General features: G+C 57.1%; 5 protein-coding genes across 5 annotated transcripts; all 5 read left to right on the forward strand.

Moving 5' to 3' along the window:
* On the forward strand, window positions 1-456 carry LDBPK_201320 (calpain-like cysteine peptidase, putative; the record flags this gene model as incomplete). Its single annotated transcript, XM_003860425.1, has 1 exon — window positions 1-456. The coding sequence occupies one exon, from the start codon at window positions 1-3 to the stop codon at window positions 454-456; it is 456 nt and encodes a 151-aa protein (XP_003860473.1).
* Window positions 457-3793: 3337 nt separating this feature from the next.
* Window positions 3794-4636, forward strand: LDBPK_201330 (hypothetical protein, conserved; the record flags this gene model as incomplete). The annotated part of the gene is made up of 1 exon (XM_003860426.1): window positions 3794-4636. One exon carries the CDS (start codon window positions 3794-3796, stop codon window positions 4634-4636), a length of 843 nt encoding a protein of 280 aa, XP_003860474.1.
* A 2715-nt stretch (window positions 4637-7351) lies between these two features.
* On the forward strand, window positions 7352-7762 carry LDBPK_201340 (calpain-like cysteine peptidase, putative; the record flags this gene model as incomplete). Its single annotated transcript, XM_003860427.1, has 1 exon — window positions 7352-7762. The coding sequence occupies one exon, from the start codon at window positions 7352-7354 to the stop codon at window positions 7760-7762; it is 411 nt and encodes a 136-aa protein (XP_003860475.1).
* Window positions 7763-9752: 1990 nt separating this feature from the next.
* Window positions 9753-10148, forward strand: LDBPK_201350 (calpain-like cysteine peptidase, putative; the record flags this gene model as incomplete). The annotated part of the gene is made up of 1 exon (XM_003860428.1): window positions 9753-10148. One exon carries the CDS (start codon window positions 9753-9755, stop codon window positions 10146-10148), a length of 396 nt encoding a protein of 131 aa, XP_003860476.1.
* Window positions 10149-14515: 4367 nt separating this feature from the next.
* On the forward strand, window positions 14516-15775 carry LDBPK_201360 (hypothetical protein, conserved; the record flags this gene model as incomplete). Its single annotated transcript, XM_003860429.1, has 1 exon — window positions 14516-15775. One exon carries the CDS (start codon window positions 14516-14518, stop codon window positions 15773-15775), a length of 1260 nt encoding a protein of 419 aa, XP_003860477.1.
* Between the last annotated feature and the right edge of the window lie 2672 nt (window positions 15776-18447).

The following is an 18447-nucleotide window of genomic DNA, read 5'->3' on the forward strand; positions in this document are numbered from 1 at the left end:
ATGGGGAACAAGCAGTCGCATGCTCAGGGTGAGTTCCGCTACAGCGGGCCCACCGATTTCCCCTACGATGAGAAGGTTCCGCTGTTTGAGGAGAAGAACGGCCTTCTCTTCCGCCTTGTGAACAACCAGAATAGTTCCTGGGCCTTCTACAACGACTGTAAGAGGTTCGAGTTCCACGTGAAGGTGACGTTTGGCTCCAACTCGCGCAACCTCCAGGCGTTAGGCAACACGTACCTCGCCGAGGACCCTGATGGCGGCTGGGTGGCCAAGACGATTGTGTACCCGGGCAATACGGAGCCCTTCATCCAGGGTGAAGTGGTCGGCTTCAATTCGGTGGTGAACGCCGTGCTGCTGACGACGGAGTACAAGGAGCGCCGCAAGGAGGAGAAGAGGGCAGCCAAGAAGGCTGCAAAGGAGGCTGAGAACGGCGACGAGCTCGGCAGCAGCACGCGGTAGGCAAGTGCAATAGAGAAAAAAAAACGCTCAAAAACGCTAACACGGGAATCGAAGAGGGCTCAGCCAAAATGCGTGGGGTCCAGAGCGAGCGAGCGAGATGGACGTGATGCGGCGAGTGGGGGAGCGCAGGAAAAAACTGACACGCCCCCGCACAGACGTATGCGAAAGGGACAGAAGAAGATTTCCTGAGGAGAAGCGCACACAGGCACACACACACACACACAAACACACCGGTGTACTCACTCGTTTGTAGACCGTGAGTGACCGCTTGTGTATAAGCGCGTGTGTGTGCCCTTGCGTGTATCTGTGTGCGTCTTCTGCGACTAGACTTGTCGAAATATCTCTTCCTTCTTTTTTTTTGTCTTCTTTCTTGGCATGCGCGTTGAGCATACGCAACCTTCCTTCCTCTCTCCTTCTCAACCCCTCCGCCCACACCCCGTGTTTCTTCCTCTGCGCAGCAGGCCCCCATCTCTTCTCTCCCCGCTTTCTTTCCATCTAAAGGCCTTGCAAGAAGAAGGAAGAGAGATGTGCCTTCGAGTCTTTTTTTTTTGTATCGATTCCCTGTTTTGGTTTTCTTGTGATCCTCTGTTGCCCCCTGCTGCATATAACGCATGTGTATGGGCGCGCTGTGCGTCTACACGCCGCCTCACACCTCTTGGTTGTTCGTTGGTTTGGCCCCCCTCCCCTCCCACCTTTTCCCCTCTTCCTTGCCTCTGTCTTATGAACTCTTCATTTTTTTTTGGTTTCACTTGTGACACCCCTACCCCTTCACTGTCCAAAGGAGGAAAGCGAAGGAAAGCCTCTGCCACTCCTCTTCCCTTCTCATACACCAACAACACCACGCAGCACCTCACAGACACACAGATATTGCGTAGAGGTAGCCCTGTCGCCCCGCTCCCCCCTCCTCCTAACGCCACCACTCCCCTCCCCTTCACACACCCTACGCACGCGCAGGTGATGCTGCGGCCATTATGATGGTGTGATGACGAGACGGCGACATCTTTCATTGTTGTGTCACCCTCCTTTTTCCACTTCTATTTCATCTTGCTTCCAATTCGAAAACAATCAGAGAACACACACACACACACGTACACAAAAGAAAGAGCCCGTCCACTGAGCGAGGGGGGAGCTGAGGGAAGGGTGTGTGCAAACACGCTCACACCCACGCCTCTTTTCTGTCTCATCAGGCACCCCCTTCCTCTCCGTTGGTGCTGCAGTCTGCATCGCCGATTCTTTGTATATTTTTTTTCTTGTGAAGTGGGCGCCCGTGCAAACCTTTGTATGCATGTGCTTGTGTGTAGCGGTGTCTCCGAATCGGTGTTTGTGTGCGTGTGCGTCTCTCATTACGCCGTGGCCCTCCCGTCTCCCCGCCCTCCGTTTTCTCGCTTTGCGAGGTTGTTTGGCATGCTCCGCGTCCGTTTTTTTTTTTTTGTTGTTGTGCCCTCCCCCGACTGTCACGTCGATCATAGACGAGGAAAAGAAAAAAAACGAAAGAGGAATGGGACAACAAACAAACAGCGCGAACGCAGCAAAGTAAAGGATTAAAGGGAAAAAAAAAGAGACACACACACGCACACACACGCATGCATGCATACGTGTGTGTGCGTGTGTGTGTCTTGCTGTGCGCGTTGATACATGTTTGTTCAGCTCTTGCTGTCTCCCTCCCTCTTCCCCTAAGTGTATGTTTCTTCCCCACCCCGTCACCTTTGCTCTCTCCAGTGTTCCCCCTTCTTTTTTTTTTCCGCCTTTCCTTCGTTCTTTTCGTTTGGCCATGCCCTCTCGTAACTGATCGCCCTCTCTTCAGTCGACTGCGCGCGCACGCACGCACGCGCACACACACACACACACGCACATGTAAGTGTTCTTGAGTGTGTGTGTGTGTGCGTGCGTATGTATGCGTTTGCGTTGTTGTGGATCGTCTTTTGTTTTACAATGTTTCCTGTTCCTCCCTTGTTTTTTTTTCTTTTGCCCGTCCCCACCCCCACCCCTCCCCCGACCCCTTCCATGACGGGATGAGGGCGCGTGTCGGCGAAGAGAGGGAAAAGGGCGCGCGCTAATCGGTGTCGATGCTTTGTAGTACGCGCAACACGCACACACACATATACGTCACCTGCGTCTTTTTGCGACTCTCATGTCTTCGCCCCTCCCCTCCCACGTTTTTTTTTCTTCCTCGTGTTCTCCTTCCTCCGTCTTTGTATCCCCTCCCTCAGCGGCTCTCTCTCCAGTGCTCACGCGCTCCTGGGCGGGCTAGGTGGCCATTGGAGGAACCGAAGCGGAAGGAAGAATGCAACAGTGGGGCGGGGCCGATGCGCACGAGAGGGTGGACAAGTGTGGAGAGAAGTGAACTGCAGCGAGCGCTGATGCGTGTGCGCGTGCGTCTGTGCATCTGACATGGGTACCCAAAGTAGGAAAATAGACAAGGAAAAGGGGCGAGTGCGTGTCTGGCAGTGCCCTGTCCTGGGCTGTGCAACCCTCTCCTCATTCCTTCCATCCCACTTTCCCCAGCACGGCCACACCACACCACCACCAATGGACTTCATCCTCGATCATATGAACCGTAAATAAGCAGAGATACACGCATACGCGTACTCGCTAAACAGAAGAAGAGAACCCACTCCGTCTTGTGCTGACCGTGAGGCTGGGGGTGGCGGTGATCGTGAAGACGAGCGCGCACGTGAGCAGCTCTGCTCCTGTTTCTTTCTCCCAGCCCAGAGCGCGCGAAGAGCGGAGAGGTGGGAAGGCGCCTTGTCGAGCGTTTTGCCATCTCTTTCCGGTCGCCCAAGTGAAAGCCATCCGATGCGAGAGAGGAAAGGAGGAAACACGGAGAGGGGGAGGCGCCCACTGTGGATTCCTCGCTGCATCGCCCACAGGCATCTGCGCCAACGTACAGGTTCCAAAAGGGTACACGTGCTGTGGCTCGTGACTCTCCAACACTTGGCCACACCCATGCGCATCTTTACTGTCTCTCCTGCGTGTTCCTGTTTCTCCCTCTCTCTCTTTTTCTCGCGGATTCGACTCGGGCGAATCTTCACTGCTCGTGTGCCACCACCTCCTTCTCCGCCTCAAAACCACTGCGCTCCCCGCACACACGCAAACACATGTACACGCGTCTTTTTACCAAACTTCGGGTACAGCGACTACGACAAGAAGACGCACACACGCGCGCGCGCCCACGCATTCGTCCTCGTTCTCCCACAACTGGTCCGCGCCATCATCATTGCCCTGCACGCTCCTTCACACCACCTTGCAAAACAACCTCGTGGCATCTGTGAGCTCTCTTTTCCGCGCACCGCACATACACACCCACACGCCCACCGACGCCAGCAGGCCTGTAAGCATGGAAAAGGCGAAGGAGATCCAGTCAAAGCTGGATAGCCTCCAGCAGGAGATGCACGCCAAGGTGGAGGCGTGTGATGTGAAGTACAGCAAGGAGAAGAACGCCATCTTCGCGGCGCGCCGCGCAGCCGTTGCGGAGCTGATAGCAAAGAAGGAGATGCCGGCAAACTTCTGGGCGCTCGCCCTCATCGCCCTGCTGCAGATGAAGGACCGCGAGTCGACGACGACGCCCCACTTCCTCGGCCCGTACGATGAGGAACTGCTCAAGACGTACCTGGAGGACATTGAGGTGTTGTACACGGATAAGGGCCACCGCATTACACTGCGCTTCAAGCCGAATCCGTTTTTCGAGGAGACGGAGCTCTGGGCCCAGGCGAGTGAGATAATGAATTACGAGGCTGGCGAGGAGGACGAGATGCCGCCGGCGGAGGAGAGTTGGGGCTTTTCGGGTGTGACGTGGAAGGACGGGCATGGCCCGCAGCTGGACGAGGACGAGGACGAGGAGGATGACGGTGCCCCAGGCAAAAAGCGCCCGCATCCAAGCAGCGGCGGCTTGGCCGCCTCCGCATCGTCCTCGACGCAGGGCCCCAGTGTGCTGGAGGTGTTCAGCGAGATGCCACCCCACCCGGAGGAGGATGAAGAGATGGACGAGGAGGACGACGACGCTGTGGCGGATGCCATTGAGGAGTGGGAAGACGAGATGGCTGACCGCAAGATGCTGCTGCGGATGGTGGAGCTGTTTGTTCACCATAACCCTGTCTCCGCCCTGCGCGACGCTGGTGCTGCCACGGCTGGCGCGAGCAACGGTGAAGAGGCGGCAGCGAAGAAAGCGAAGGTGGAGTGAGGAGGGGAGGGGCATGGCTTGCACCCCCCTCCTCTGTTCGTGTGTACACGCTGTGACGCGTGTCCCCCGCTCTCGCGTTCTCTTCCTCTTGTTGTATAGCCTCCCCGTTTTCCTCGCTCTCGCTTCTTTTCTTGGTTTGTAAGTGGTGCTCGCACGGCCTGCGCGTGTGTGTGTACTTCCGTAGCGCCTGAGCTGCGCGTCATGAGCGTCTGTGTGTGTGTGTGTGTGTGTGTGCACTTTCGTCTGCGTGTGCCTCCCCCTCGAAAACGACACACGCACACGCGCGCAGACCGTGTGAGCGCATCTTTAACGGCTGTCGGTGTTTGGAGAGGCGTGTGCACTAAGCGCCTCCCGCCTTCCTCTCCCTCTCTCCTTCCACCCCCCACCCCCACTCCTCATCCCAACACACCGGTGCACACACGGGCACAACACCCGTAAAGCCGCTTACCGCCCCACTGGCTAAGCAACGGTGGACAAGAGAAATACCCGGCCCACACCAAAGCAGTACTAGGTGAAGAGGTGAGCAGCCCACCCACACGGATGGAGATATGAGACGGCGGGGAGGCTCTGCAGCATCTGTCAGCTTTTGGGTGGAAGTCACCGCGATTGCCTCCTCTTCCATTGTCCTCGCTCACTGTCTTGTGTGCGCGATTATGCCTGCCAGTGTTGTCAAGTTTCTTCCATTCGCCTCTCAACGCTCACGCAGCTCTTCGCCTTGTTCAGGCAATGTTGCCCGCCACTGCTACCCCTGTCTTTGTCTTCACCCCCTGTCTTCGTGTCTTGTGTCGTGCTCTCCATCAAGGACGTAATCTTCTCCTCGCCCCCAAAAGGAAAAGAGCATACGCACATACATGCAGCGCCAGGTGTACACTGGGTGAAGGGAAGTGCTTGCCCCTGCCCGCCCTCTCTTTTTTTTTTTGCGACACACAACGGAGCTACACCAGTACACCAGTATTGTGTGCTCCCTCCTCCTCCTCCATTTGTGCTAAGTGCCACCTCATCGATCCTACGTTTTGCCTTTTTTTAGCTGCTGTCACGATGCTGCTGCCGTGATCGATTCACGAACGCCACGAACAGCGACGCGCCCACGTGCGCGTGGTGCTTTCGTTTTCCCTGTGCCGCCTCTCTGCGCCCGTTCTGTATTCTTGTGTTTTTTTTTTTGTTTCTGTGGTGCGGCCCTCTCTCACTGCGTTCTCCTGCCCGCCCGCACCTTCCCCACTCCTTCTGCCCCTCCGGCGTCTCGACCCCCCTCTCCACGGAACCCCTCTCGGGCTTCCCCGTGAAGCTGTCCGACCTCTCACCTTGTTGTGTCCGTCATCATCTACCACCACTCACGCCCCGTCTTGCCGTGCATTCTTCACCGCTCTTTGTTTGGCTTCTATTTTCCTCATTCTCAGCGGGCGTGCGACACGCTCAAGTGCCATCACCTCTCGCTCAGGGGCGGAGGGTTCACTCTGGAGCGCGTCTTCGGACACGGCGTTCAGCATACAAACCTGTAAAGTCGGGGTTTCCGCACGTCCGGCGCCTCACCGTTGCGGCTGCAAAGGATGGCGATGCGACGTCGGGCGGCACCGGCATCGCCACCACGGCCTACACCACCCCAGCTGGGAAGAAGGCTCGGCTCAAGTGCGGCTTCCTGGTGGGCTTTCACGGCGCAGAGGCCGTCATCGCCTCCTACAGCGCCGACTTGTATTCCGCGGATATCTGGCGATGGCGCGTAACTCCGGCGCACGTGTCAGGCACAACGCCGTCGCTGCCGTCGATCTCCAAACCGCTGCCAAGCTTCCGTAAAGGTGAGACGCAGCTGCGCATCTCGCTCGAGAGCAGTGTAGCGGGCTACGAGGCCAACGGGAGCTCGATGTTGCCCGCGTCGATGCTCCAGTGGTTCTACCGCTCCGTTCAGCCCTTCCTCAACATGACGGCCAGTGTGTGCAGCAACTGCACCTCGGCGGTGACCGTCCTCGTCTCACCCGAGGCACTCAACACTAGCGGCAACCAGAAGAGCGCTGCTGTGGGGGACAGGTAGGCTCGACGGCGAGGCGCGTGCAAGGAGACGGGGACGCACACAAACACTCATGCACGCACGACCGACTGCGAACACCACCATTCAATGGCTCGAGCGCCATCGTCACTCTTCCCCCCCCCCCTCCGTCTCTCTGCCGCATTTCGCATGGAAGGGAGACCCTGAGCTCTTGACCACGGGGGAGCGAGGAGGGGAGGGCGCAAAACGAAAATCATGCCCGTGAAGGGATCTCGCCCTTCTCCCCACCCGCTCCGCTGCCGGGCAACACACGCGTGTGCGTGCGCTTTGGCAGTCCGCATGGAGGAGAGCAGCAACGGCAGCCGCAACGAGAAGGAACTCCACAGGGACAAGGGCGGGCACATACGACCCCCTCCCTAGTCTCTATCGTTCTCTGCCATCAGATTCACCCATCACCGGCCGTATTGCCATCCCTCCCTCGCTCACTCTCTCCCGCTTTCCCTTCTTTGTGCGGTGCACAACAGCAGAGGAGGATTCAACGCCGACATCATCGGTATTGCCATCCTCGTCGCTGCGTTCCTTGTTCTTGTGAACGGGTATTGGAGCATCTTCGACAACCGCCACAGCAACCAAAACGGGCGAGAGCGAGGCGTGTTGCACATTTTCGGGCTTCACCGAAGCGCTCACGACCAGTGTCAAGTCAACACACACACACACACACACACACAGGAAGGATGGGCGGCTCCAACTCCACCAATAGAAAGATCATATACAAGAATGGCAGGCCCACCTTCAAGGGGGATGAGGTGGTGAAGGGCTTCGAGAGAGACAACGGTCTTCTCTTCCGCATCGTCAAGAGGAAGAAAGGGCATCAGACGTGGGCTTTCTACAATGACACGACGCAGTACAACATGCGCATCAATGTCACCTTCGCCGCCGGTTGCGAGCTCACCGCCCTCGGACACACAAAGGTAGTGAAAGGGGCGAGGGGCGAGTGGGTTGCCACCGTCGTCGTGATGCCCGGTAAGACGGAGATGTTTGTAGAGGGAAAAATCGAAGGCTTCAAATCGAATATGGACGCCTATCCCGCCATGAGCGACGGCAGCGGCAGCCGTCTGGCCGCAGGGGAAGCGGTAGCGAACTGAACGTGTGCGTCTGTCTGCTTGACGGTCGGTCGATGCGCACACTCTTTTCTTCGCCATTGGAAGACGCGCGCTCGAGTAACCGCACGCATGAAGTTCGGCAGTGCCGCGCGCAACCACAGAGAGACAAAGACGTCCGCAAGACACAAATACCAGTGAGTTGTATCGGGGCGTCACTTATGGAGATGCGAAACGGACGCTTATGCTACTGTTTCTGCTCTCTAATGAGCCAGATGATGGTGAAACTATCTGGGTGCCGCGGCACCTTATCTTGTCGCCTCCCACAACACCACCCCATCTCTACCCCCGATATTCCCGCTAGACCACATGTGTGCATATGCATATGTAATATACTCGCCTTTTCTGTCAAAAAAAAGCTTGATGTCTGCCTTTTCGCTTTTGCGTTTAGGTGGCAAGCCCGTCCTCTTGTGCGAGTCGTTTGCCTTCTGCCTCTCCTCCCTCCCTCCCCTCCTCCTGCCTTCTCCCTATCGTGCCTGTCGGTCTGCGCATGTGCGTTGGGTCAGAGCGCGCACATTTACGCATACGCACCGGCGCGCCGACACACCCAAACACGCGCGCGCGCACACACACACACACACTTCGAGTCTCCAGCTGCGCTAACATGTGAGTAGATGTGTAGGTGTGTGTGTGTGTGTCTATGCGCCTAGCGTTCTCGTGAAACAAACGTGCATGCCCGCATATAGCGTTACTGCTGTGAGGTGTGTGCGCATGTAGGGTGGGGGGAGGGAGAGGGAGGGGGAAGAGTGGCGAAGGGGACGCGCTTATACGCACGCGTGGCCCCTTTTTTCTTCGCTGTTGTTTGTGCCTATCTTGTGTGCACCGACTTGTTCATTTTCATCTCCCCGGATTCCCCATGTCTTCTTTGCAGCCCTTTTTTTTTTGTCTTGCCCCGCCCTTGCGCGTGTGTTTGAAAGGCTGACCCGAATGCGTACCTATCTCTGTCTGTCCGTCTCTCCTCCTCCCTTCCTATTCGCGGCTTCACGTTGGATGTGTGCATGTGTTACTACTCGCTGCCGCTACGCGGAGGATGCATGGCATGCACGGAGAGAGGGAAGTAGACGCACCGATGTGCCGCAGCTTTCTCCTGCTTCTTTACGATTACTCGTACGACGGCGTTGCCTACCAGCGTCACTGGGTCCTCCATTCATCCGCACTTCTGATTTCCTCCACCTCCTCCCATCATCCCCATGGCAGCTTTTAGGTGCGCCGCCGGTGACTTCAAGCAGAATGGAGTGCGGCAAGAGCATTCATGAGCACGCGGGTGTATGCGTGCGTGGGGCTGAGCAATGCGGCCAGCGGGTCATGGTATGAGAACCACCGTCTCACCTCTCAGCAGAGCACCCCCACCAGACATCCGCTGACGTGCGCGGCAAGCCTCTCCATGTCTCCGTAGTCGTTTCCCCGCTCTGCAGCTTGCAGAGCGGTCGCTGCCGAGGCAATCTAGTTGCGCAGGCGCTCTCGGTCCCTCTCTCCAACTCCTTTTCTACACCCTGCATGTCTTGCCCACCTCTTTCGCTCTCCTCCCCTTTTCTGCCTGCATCGTTCTCCCACAACGTACCCGCTTCACTGTGCCCTTTCACCACCACTTGATGCACATGCCCATGTATATGCATTAATAATACCATAAAACACCTGCTGCGCTGGGTATGCGAAGCATCACTTCTACTGCCTCCCTCCTGCCTCCCTCCTAACCCTCCCCCCGTTCTCTGCCCTTTGTTGCGGCACCATCCCCACAACCTGCCATTTTTTCGCTCCCTTTGCCATCAGTCGCCCTCTTTTGCGTCTTCGCTGTCTTTGTGTGCCTGTCCGTGCCCGTGTGCTTGTGTCTCCCATTGCCATACACCCATCATCGTGTGCTTGTTTTCTTCTTGCGCTACCTTCTCGCGAACTTTCCCTTAGGCTTATATACCCTTTATTCACGACTCCCCCTTCCCTTCCCTTCCCTCAGCGCACACGTGTGTGTTTCTTGAAAATGGGCTGCGGTGCTTCTTCTGAGAACAGCAGCGTCACGTACGTGAACGGCAAGCCCACCTTCATGGGTGAGGAGGTGACGAAGGGCTTCGAGAAGGACAATGGGCTGCTTTTCCGCATCGTGAACAAGAAGAAGAAGCAGTGGGCGTACTACAACGACACGACGCAGTACGAAATGCACGTGCTGGTCACCTTCAACGAGGACTGTGACATCAAGGCTCTTGGCAAGACGAAGCTGGAGCAGCAGGAGAACGGCGAGTGGGTAGCCTCCGTGGTGGTGTACCCGTGCGAGACGGAGATGTTCATTGAGGGCCGCGTGAACGGCTTCAAGTCGAAGATGGACGCCTTGCCGCTGTCGGAGGAGTACCGCCAGCGTCAGGCGGAGAAGGAAAAGTAGAGCGAAAAACCAAATGAAGGTCGACAAAGAAAAAAAGCGCAGAAAGCAGACGAGAGTGTTTCTTTAGATGCGGGAGAGGGAAGGGGATGCAGAGGAGAGCGGGTCCATGGAAGTGGGGTGCAACACCAGTGGCCGAGCAGAGGCACACTTGGAAGCGGGTGCCGAGAGAAAGCTGTGCGTGGAGTGTGGGTGAGGACGGGAGCGAGATACTGGCGTGAGGGACGGGCCGAGGTTTTGGCGCTGTTTCTCTTTGTATCTCTCTCTTTGAAGCCTCTCGCTCCCCCATCTCCACGATCTCTCTCTCGACATCACTGTCCGACTGCCCACGTACTCTCAGCCCTCCTTTCTTCACCCCTCCTTTCCCACCTTCCTGTCTTTCCTCACCCATGCACGCACGCGCAAACACACACGGATTCCTTTATGTGTGCAAAGACCGGAGACGTTATGAACGGTGTAGGTGTCTTTGTCTATGCTTGGGGTGATGATGTCTGGTTGAGGTGGTGTTTGTCTCCCTCTCTACTCCTTTCACTCCCCATTTCGAACCGTTGGAGTGTCTCTCTCCTTGTTTCCCTGCCACCGCACCACGTCGTCCTCCGCTCGTTTGAGTGGTGTTGGTGGTGTCTGTCGTGTCTTCTTATTCTTGCCGTCTATATACGTATATATATATATATACATACATATATATTTTTTGCTCTTCTCATGTGGGTACGTCCGCCCCGCCTCCCTCTCCAAACGAAGAACAAAAAGGCAGAAGACGTTCTCTCCTTTTTTTTTGTTTCTGAATGTATTTACGTTTTCTGTTTGATGTTTTGCCCCCCCCCCTCCCACCTCCTTTTTTTGTTTGGTCTTCCTCTTCACTTTTTTTCGCGGGTATGCCGCGGGGGGGGATGAGGGAGTGCTCAAGGACTCCGCTTTCTTGTCTTTGGTTCGTTTGCTTTGTTTTGTATTTCTTTGTAGACCTTCCTCTCCTCCCCCTACCCCCCTACATCCCTCTCTAGGCAGACACACAGGCACTCACTCATTCATTCACAGCCACGCACACACTTCCATACATGCCCCTCACAGCCGTCTCTGACCATTGCTGCGCTTTTACCGTGTGATCACAGCTGCCCTTGTTTGCGTGTGCGCGCGCGCCTTCCCACTCCGGCGGGCCGGGGGTGGAGACGCACAGGCTTGCGCATGTGTGTTTGTGTGCATGCGTTCACTTCATCTTCGCGCGCTCTCTCTAGCGCTAGGTAAAGAGGCGAGTAAGTGCGATGGCAGCGCTAGTGATGGGGAAGATCGCAGAGGCCTGTGCATAGGTGTACACCGGAACGACCCCCATCTCCCACCCTCCTCTTTCCTTTCCCTTTTACCTTCAGACCTTTAGCTGCAGCGCACGTCTTCGCACACACGCACATGCATGCAAGTGAGGCCTGCATGCGCAAAGACGAAGGAGAGAGGGAGCGAGAGGGCCAAGACGGCGATCAACACGGTAGCTGCGAAAGAGGCACGCAGCAGGTAAAAGACGAAAAAGAGCATGTACGAAGCAGCGGCGACTGAGCGGCTGCGGCGACGGGAGGAAGTGAAGGGAGGGAGAGGTGCCGCAGGACGGACGGAAGAGAGCGAGGAACAGCGACGTACCCGAACGCATCGACGTGTGTGCAGGCGCCTGCTGGGAATAGCTATCACGTGGCAAACCGTGTGTCGCACGCGCGCCAGCAGGATTATATACACACACGGGCCGCTGTGCCTTTGCTGCTCTTCTTGCTCTTGCGTCGTTTTTTTTCCTGTGTGTGTGTGTGCCCTTTCCCCCTCCCTCTGCGTTTCTGCATCATCTGTGTATGTGTGAACTTCGTGTGTGTACTGGCTTTCTTACTGATCCATGTACGTCTGATTCCCTCTCTCTATATGCGCATCTTCTTCCTTTCTCCTTCTTCGAAGTTTCTCCACGCATGCCTGTGTCTCTGTCTCCGCGCGGGTACCTTCATGCGTGTGCGCGTGCACGTTTTTTTTTGTGTGGTTTGCTTCCGTTGTGCCTCTTTTCGTTCTTCAAAGGTCTTTTTCGTTTAGTTTTACATATATCTATGTACGTATGTGCAGGTATATATATATATATATATGTTTTTTTCTTTTTTCGACGGCCCTCTACCGTTTCCACCTACCTACACTACTAGTAGAGTGATGTACAAGATGTCTCTCCTCCATGTCTTCTTCCCTTCTCCCCCGCCTTCTCGTGTGCTACATGCGTGAAATGCTCTTGCGTATTTGACTGTATGGGACTCGTCCTCTTTTTTTTGTTTCTTGTTCCTCTTTTTTTTTGTTCGTCATTGATGTTCTCTTTCCGTGCGTGTGCCTTTGTGTGTAAGGTGACCCGGTGGATGGGAGGGGAGGGTATTCGCCTGCCTCTGACATGGCCTTTTTGTGTTTGCCTCTTTTCGACGTATTTTCCATCCCTCCTCCTTTTCCCTCGTCTTGTTATTATTTTTCGCATTCTCCTTGCGCTTATGGGACCCCACTCTATCTCCTCTCCATCTTTTTCTTTCCGCGTTCATGCCCGTCCTTGCCTTGCCTCCTTCCACTAGCACCGCGGCCTCGCTTTTTCTCCTCTCTCTTATTCCACATCTTTGTCTGCGTATGTGTGCTTGTGTGTGTGTGGCGTGTGCGCGCCATTCTTGCGCTGTCGGCTCACGTCTTTGTTGCTCGGAAGCCCTCAGGCCTCCCCCCTCCCTCTCTCTGGTCCCTTCCATCGCTGTCATCCGCACGTCCCTCTCATGTCTTTGCTCTCTCCCTCTCTCACTGCCAACATTCTCCTTCTGACATATACGCAGAGAGAGACATATATATGTATATATGGAGAGGGGGCGAGCGAGCAAGCTTTCGAGCGTGACGAGGCCGAGAGAACCGAGGTACAGTGGTACGCAGAAGGGGAGAAGGGGTGCTGGTGGTGGCCCAGAGGCGCGGCCCTACGCGAAAGGCCACCGCAAGCTTCTCCTCCCCCTCCCCCTCTCCTGCGTGTGTTTTACTGCCTTCAACCCTGAAGGCCAGCTACGCCTTGATCGCGCGCGCGCGAGAGACACACGTAGCGCCACGCCACGCGCGGATGGGAAACCAGCCAAGCGTCGATGAAGGAGCGCGAACAATGCCAACACACAGCGGGAAACAGGCAAAGGAGTAAAGATCAGACAAGCGTTCATTTTCACGCGAAGTGAAGTCAACTGCAAATGAAGCTGTCAAGACGGAGACACCACCTGTGGGGAGGGGGAGGAACGAAAAGCGCATCAATGACCGACGTACCCGCACCCACGCCCACATATATATATATATATATGCATACATACACGCAAACGCTTCATCTCACGATATTTCTCGCACGTGAAACACGCACTCAGGCTGATGCATCATCCTGCCCCCCTTACTCTTTTTCCGTCCTTTCTGGATTCACTTATTTTTATCCCTCTTTGTATACGTATGTACGCATGCGTGTGAGAGCGTGAAAAAATGAGCACGAAAGAGGGGCAAGAGTGCAGGACAGCGGAAGGGAGATCGAATCAGTGAGTCCTCTGCCTAGTAGCCTGAGATCGTCAAGCAGGGGGGGGTAGGGAAGCGAAAAGAAACCAATGACGCAAACACGCACGTACAAAACAACAACAACGATACACGAAGCAAACCGAACCACGGTGGTGTGGCTCTGCGTTGCATGTCTGCATCACCGCTTGTGTGTGGGTGTGGGCGGTGGACGTGCTGCTCTGTGTCTCGACAGAGATGCGCGGAGGAGGGACGACCACACGCGCACAATTGCGTCCTGGAGGAGGGAGAAGGTGGGCGAGGCTGAGGGAGAGGAGGAAAGGGGTGACGCCGTCGCGGAGCTCAAGGCATTTATGCCGGGCGGAGGCGTACCTGGTTACGGCTCAGTATGCTTTCCTCCGGCTGTGATCTAGATCCCGTTTGCCAGCGTTCTTCTCCTCCAGTGGGTGCGCACATGCGTGTGCGTGTGCATGCATTTGCCGCGATGAACATCCTCCTCCCTCTCACCCACCTGCCCCTCGCTTCTACGCTGATTCCATCCCTGCCCACACACACCCACTGTAGCATGGGGCTACCCGCGCTCCGTCCGCCCTACGCTCACGTCTCTGCACACACTCCTCTCTCACCCACGCCCTCTCGCCATCTCTGTCTTTGATAGCTGTTTCCTTTGGCGTTCTCTGCTTCGCCATCTCGTTGCCCACCTTACGCACCCCCTAACCCATACAAGCATGTGCGGCGGACAAGGGTGACTGCCAGTAGCATCCACACCCACGCATCGCGGGCCAAAGCGCTGAACGACCAACAGGTGCCGCCTTGAGACCGCTGCGAACGAAACAAAAAAAGGGAGAAATGGGGAAGCCATGCGTGCCACCTTTCTCTGGTTACGCACTTCGCGCAAAGGACCGGGTAGCTGGTCAGAGCCGGTTCTGCTCTACTCCCAACATCGCATGCGCAATGTCGGCCACGGGCCTGGCATGGTTGGCAGCAGCCCCACCGCCCCCAGTGGGTCGCCGGCTTTTCGGCAAAGCGGCAGCGGCATCCGGGCAGCGCAGCTGGGTACACCCCCCATCGGAGCCTCCTCGGTCTTCTACGACGGCGCCGACAACGCTACGCAGCATGCTCCCTACGGCCCGGGCGCGCTGAGCGGGGGCTGGGGCGACGATGCTCCGGACCCTTCTCTGTACAGCTGGAAGGCTGACCCGTCGCGCAATCGCCCGCCGCCATACATGCAGCCGTCGCTGTCGGGATTGCGTGGCAATGGGGAGAGTAGCCTGCCCCAGAATGCAAAGCGCGTAGAGACGGCCTCGCGGCCTATCGAAGAGTCGGGTGGGGGGAGCAGTGCCAGCGGCGACTCCAAGGGCGGCACCACAAATACGAACTGGCTCGGCGGTCCGGCAGGTGGCGCCATCCCCGACACGCTCGAGCGCGCCACGTTGCAGCACGCCTTCGGCACAGGCGACTTCTCCATGGTAGATCGACAGCAGCTGACTCTCACGCGGTTGATGCAGCTCATGCTGGACGCCACGCTGAAGCCGCGCGACCCCGACAGCCGAGGGTTCGGTGGTGACGGCGCCACAAAACTCGCGGAGCAGCGCGAGGAGCTCAAGCTGATGGACCAGCGCGTCGTACCGTTCCAGCACGACGACGTGATGAACGACTACCTGAAGAACATCGACAGGCTACACAGCCCAAGCGGAGCGCTGTGCCAGCGCGACGTGCTCAAGGGCCGCCTGGTTGGGCTACTCTTCTTCACAGAGTCGGAGCGCTCCCTCACCTTCATGCGATATCTGCAGCGTTTTCACAAGCGGCACAGCCCTGACTTCGTCGTCGTCGCCGTGTCGCTCGCCGCGAAGGAGATGATGGACATTACGCGCTCCTTTGGCTTCTTTCACTGCACGCACCGCGACGGGGCGTCGTGGGTGTCGCGCGATGCTGGGCTGATGCTGCGCCCTTTCGTTGCACTGCCCCGCCTAATTGTGGTGAACGGCACAAGCGGAATCGAGGTCACCCGTGGCGGGGTAACGGCCGTCATGGCGAACCCGGACACGTGCTTCCAGGCGTGGCGGCGCGGCGAGGGTGGGTACCGGTACCGCGACTGGCTCAAATCCATGTACATGTGAAGGGACGGCGTGAGGTCGGTTGGAGGTTGAAGGCTGCGAAAGGCGGAGGGAGGTTCGGAAAGCTGGTGAGACCGCTAAGACGTACACACCCGGCAGGAGGAGGGGCCGGCATGATGCAGTCCCGATCTTTTTCCTTTGCTATCGTAGGCGTATTGTGTCTCCGCTTCTCATCGTTGTTCCCCCTCCATCCATTGTGCGCGTGCTCTCTCGCCGTCTACTTGTGTGAGCTTCCTTGGCAGCTTCCTCGCCTGTTTCCCGTCCAACAGCAACGCCCCCACGCGTACGCACATATACGAGTAATCGACGGCCCATCACCGACTCTCGTTCTCCGGCATGGTTTCGTTCTTTGTGTGTGTGTGTGTGAACTGGCGCCGGACCCCTCCCCCCCCCCCCGTGTTCCCCTTTCCCCCAATTCTCCGTGACGAGAGAGCAATCCTGCAGAGTTGACATGGCGACAAGGAGGTCAACATACACACACGCACAAAGAGCGGAACGAACTCCAAGCTAGGACGCTACGTTGAGCGTGTGTCCGCCTCACTGCACCCGCCAGCAGAGGGAGAGACAAGGCCAGGGCAGAGATAAGAGGAGGGAGGGGGCCAGGCTCCCCGCGCAAGCAAAGCTGAACCCATTATCTGCGTGCGTGTGTGTGCGGTTGCCAGGGCCCAGCTCCGTACTCGTTCCTCCCTCGACCCCGTCGTTCTCTCCCCCTCTCTCTGTCTCTCCCCTCGCTGCCATCCTCCCCATCCATTCCTCCGGCACTCCTCTCCCTGCGCCACCTGCCTATCTCCGACACCTTTTTTTTTCTTCCTATCCTCTCTGTGACGTCGCAATCACTCCGACGGGAGCGGAACCCACGAATACCGCCTCAAAAAGACGTGCACATCGGTGTGTGTCCGACTCTCTTCTCGCGCTCCCTCCATCCTACGCCGCCCTCTTGTCCTCCGCTCGGCACACTCCCCCCTTCCCCCGTCTCCGTCGTCGTTTCCGCCAAGGTTTTGATTCGCATTCGAAAAAGCACCGCGACAAGTCACCCCACAGCGCTCTGCCCCCTCCCCTTGACCTCACACCTGCCCCACCCACTACCACCATCGCTGTCATACACACCACCGTGCACGTCCCTTCCACCACGCTTCCGCGTCTGCAACTTTCGGACGGCTTGTGAGCTTCTCTTTTGTTTTCATCGCTTGGCCGCTCTGGCATGCCGTGCCAGATCGAAGCCGCCTTCAACCTCACAACATCAGCACCTACCGGCTTTGCCCTCCCCCCTATCCTCAGAGCCCGTAGGCAACACTTCTCTTGTCGCACCCCCTCTCCCCCCACTTTACCGTCCTTTGTACCCCCTACCCCCACACGCGCACAAACACACACACACACACACACCAATTTCGGTGCCTTCGCGTGCTTCCTTAGAAGCAAAGAGCGGATTTCCTCGCTTCTCTGCATCCCTTTGCCTGCCCCTCCCCCTCCCCCTCCCCTCCTCTCCCCTCTTACACAGGTACACGCCACACATATCTACTTGGCAAGCAATCCATTCATACTTAGACCCCCCCTCTTTTGTGTGCTCCAGGGAACCACGTACGTCTCCAAGACCTCCTCCCTCCCCACACGTGCGCCCCCTCTCCCTTTTTGTTGTTCTCTCCCCCGCTCATCGTTGCAGCGGGTGAAGAGCCGGCGCTGAGGTCGACGCACTTGCCTGTGCGTCGGCCCAGGAGACGACGTGTGCGCAAAGGAGGAAGTGAAAAGGCACAGAAAAAGAGACAAGGTACACACGCAGAGCGACTGCCCCCCTCCCCCATCCCTCCCTCCCTCCCTCTTGTACCTCTTTATCATACCTCACCGTCGCTACTTGTAGTCTCGGATACACGGAACCCATCTACGCCCTGCCCCGCCGCTCCTTTCTTTTTCCCTTTTTGTTTCCTTCTCACCACCCCCTCTCTCCTTTGCGGTGGAAGAGTTGCGCACGGTTCGCGCGCCCCCCTTCACCCCCCCTTCTCCTGCATCGCCGCTTTCCGGCCGGCAGAATTTCTTCTCTCTTTAGTTTCTCTTATTTCACGTTCTACGCGCCACACGAAGCGGGGCCGGAGAGAGGGGGGCCCGAAAAAAAAAAAAAAACAGACGCACGAAGAGAGCACAAACGCCGCCTGTGACCAAGACGGCGCGACGTGACTTTCTCTCCTTCCTCTCTGTCTTTGCTATTGCGCGTGCTCTCTTTTAACGCATCACTTCTTCTTTGTTGGCTCCGGCGGACGGCCTTGACGCGTCTGCGCAGAAACGAAACACATCAGGAGAGTGTGGTTGCTGCCCACCCCCCATTCTCCCCTCTTTCTCTCTCTCTGCCCGGCTCGTTGCGGCGTTAGTGCCTCACGAGAGGGGTGGGGAGGCTGACAACCACTTGGAAAGCGACAAGTGCACGCAAAAGTGACTGCACATCACGCAGAGACTCATCGGCGAGAAGAGGATCGCCATCAATCTGCCACACCTTGACAGGACGGTGGGCAGCGGTCACTGCTCCTCACTACATGAGCACACACGACACAAACTCAGACATGTCGACCGCCTCGCAGCACAGGAAAAGCGATTCGGCGGAGCGTGACGAGGTCAATGTCAAGAACGCTCCTAAAGTCGCGTCAGAGGCGGAAATAAACCGCCGCAACGTTGTCTTTGCAGAGGCG

This window comes from Leishmania donovani, chromosome 20 (assembly GCF_000227135.1).
Source record: "Leishmania donovani BPK282A1 complete genome, chromosome 20".
Taxonomy (NCBI): Eukaryota; Euglenozoa; class Kinetoplastea; order Trypanosomatida; family Trypanosomatidae; genus Leishmania; species Leishmania donovani.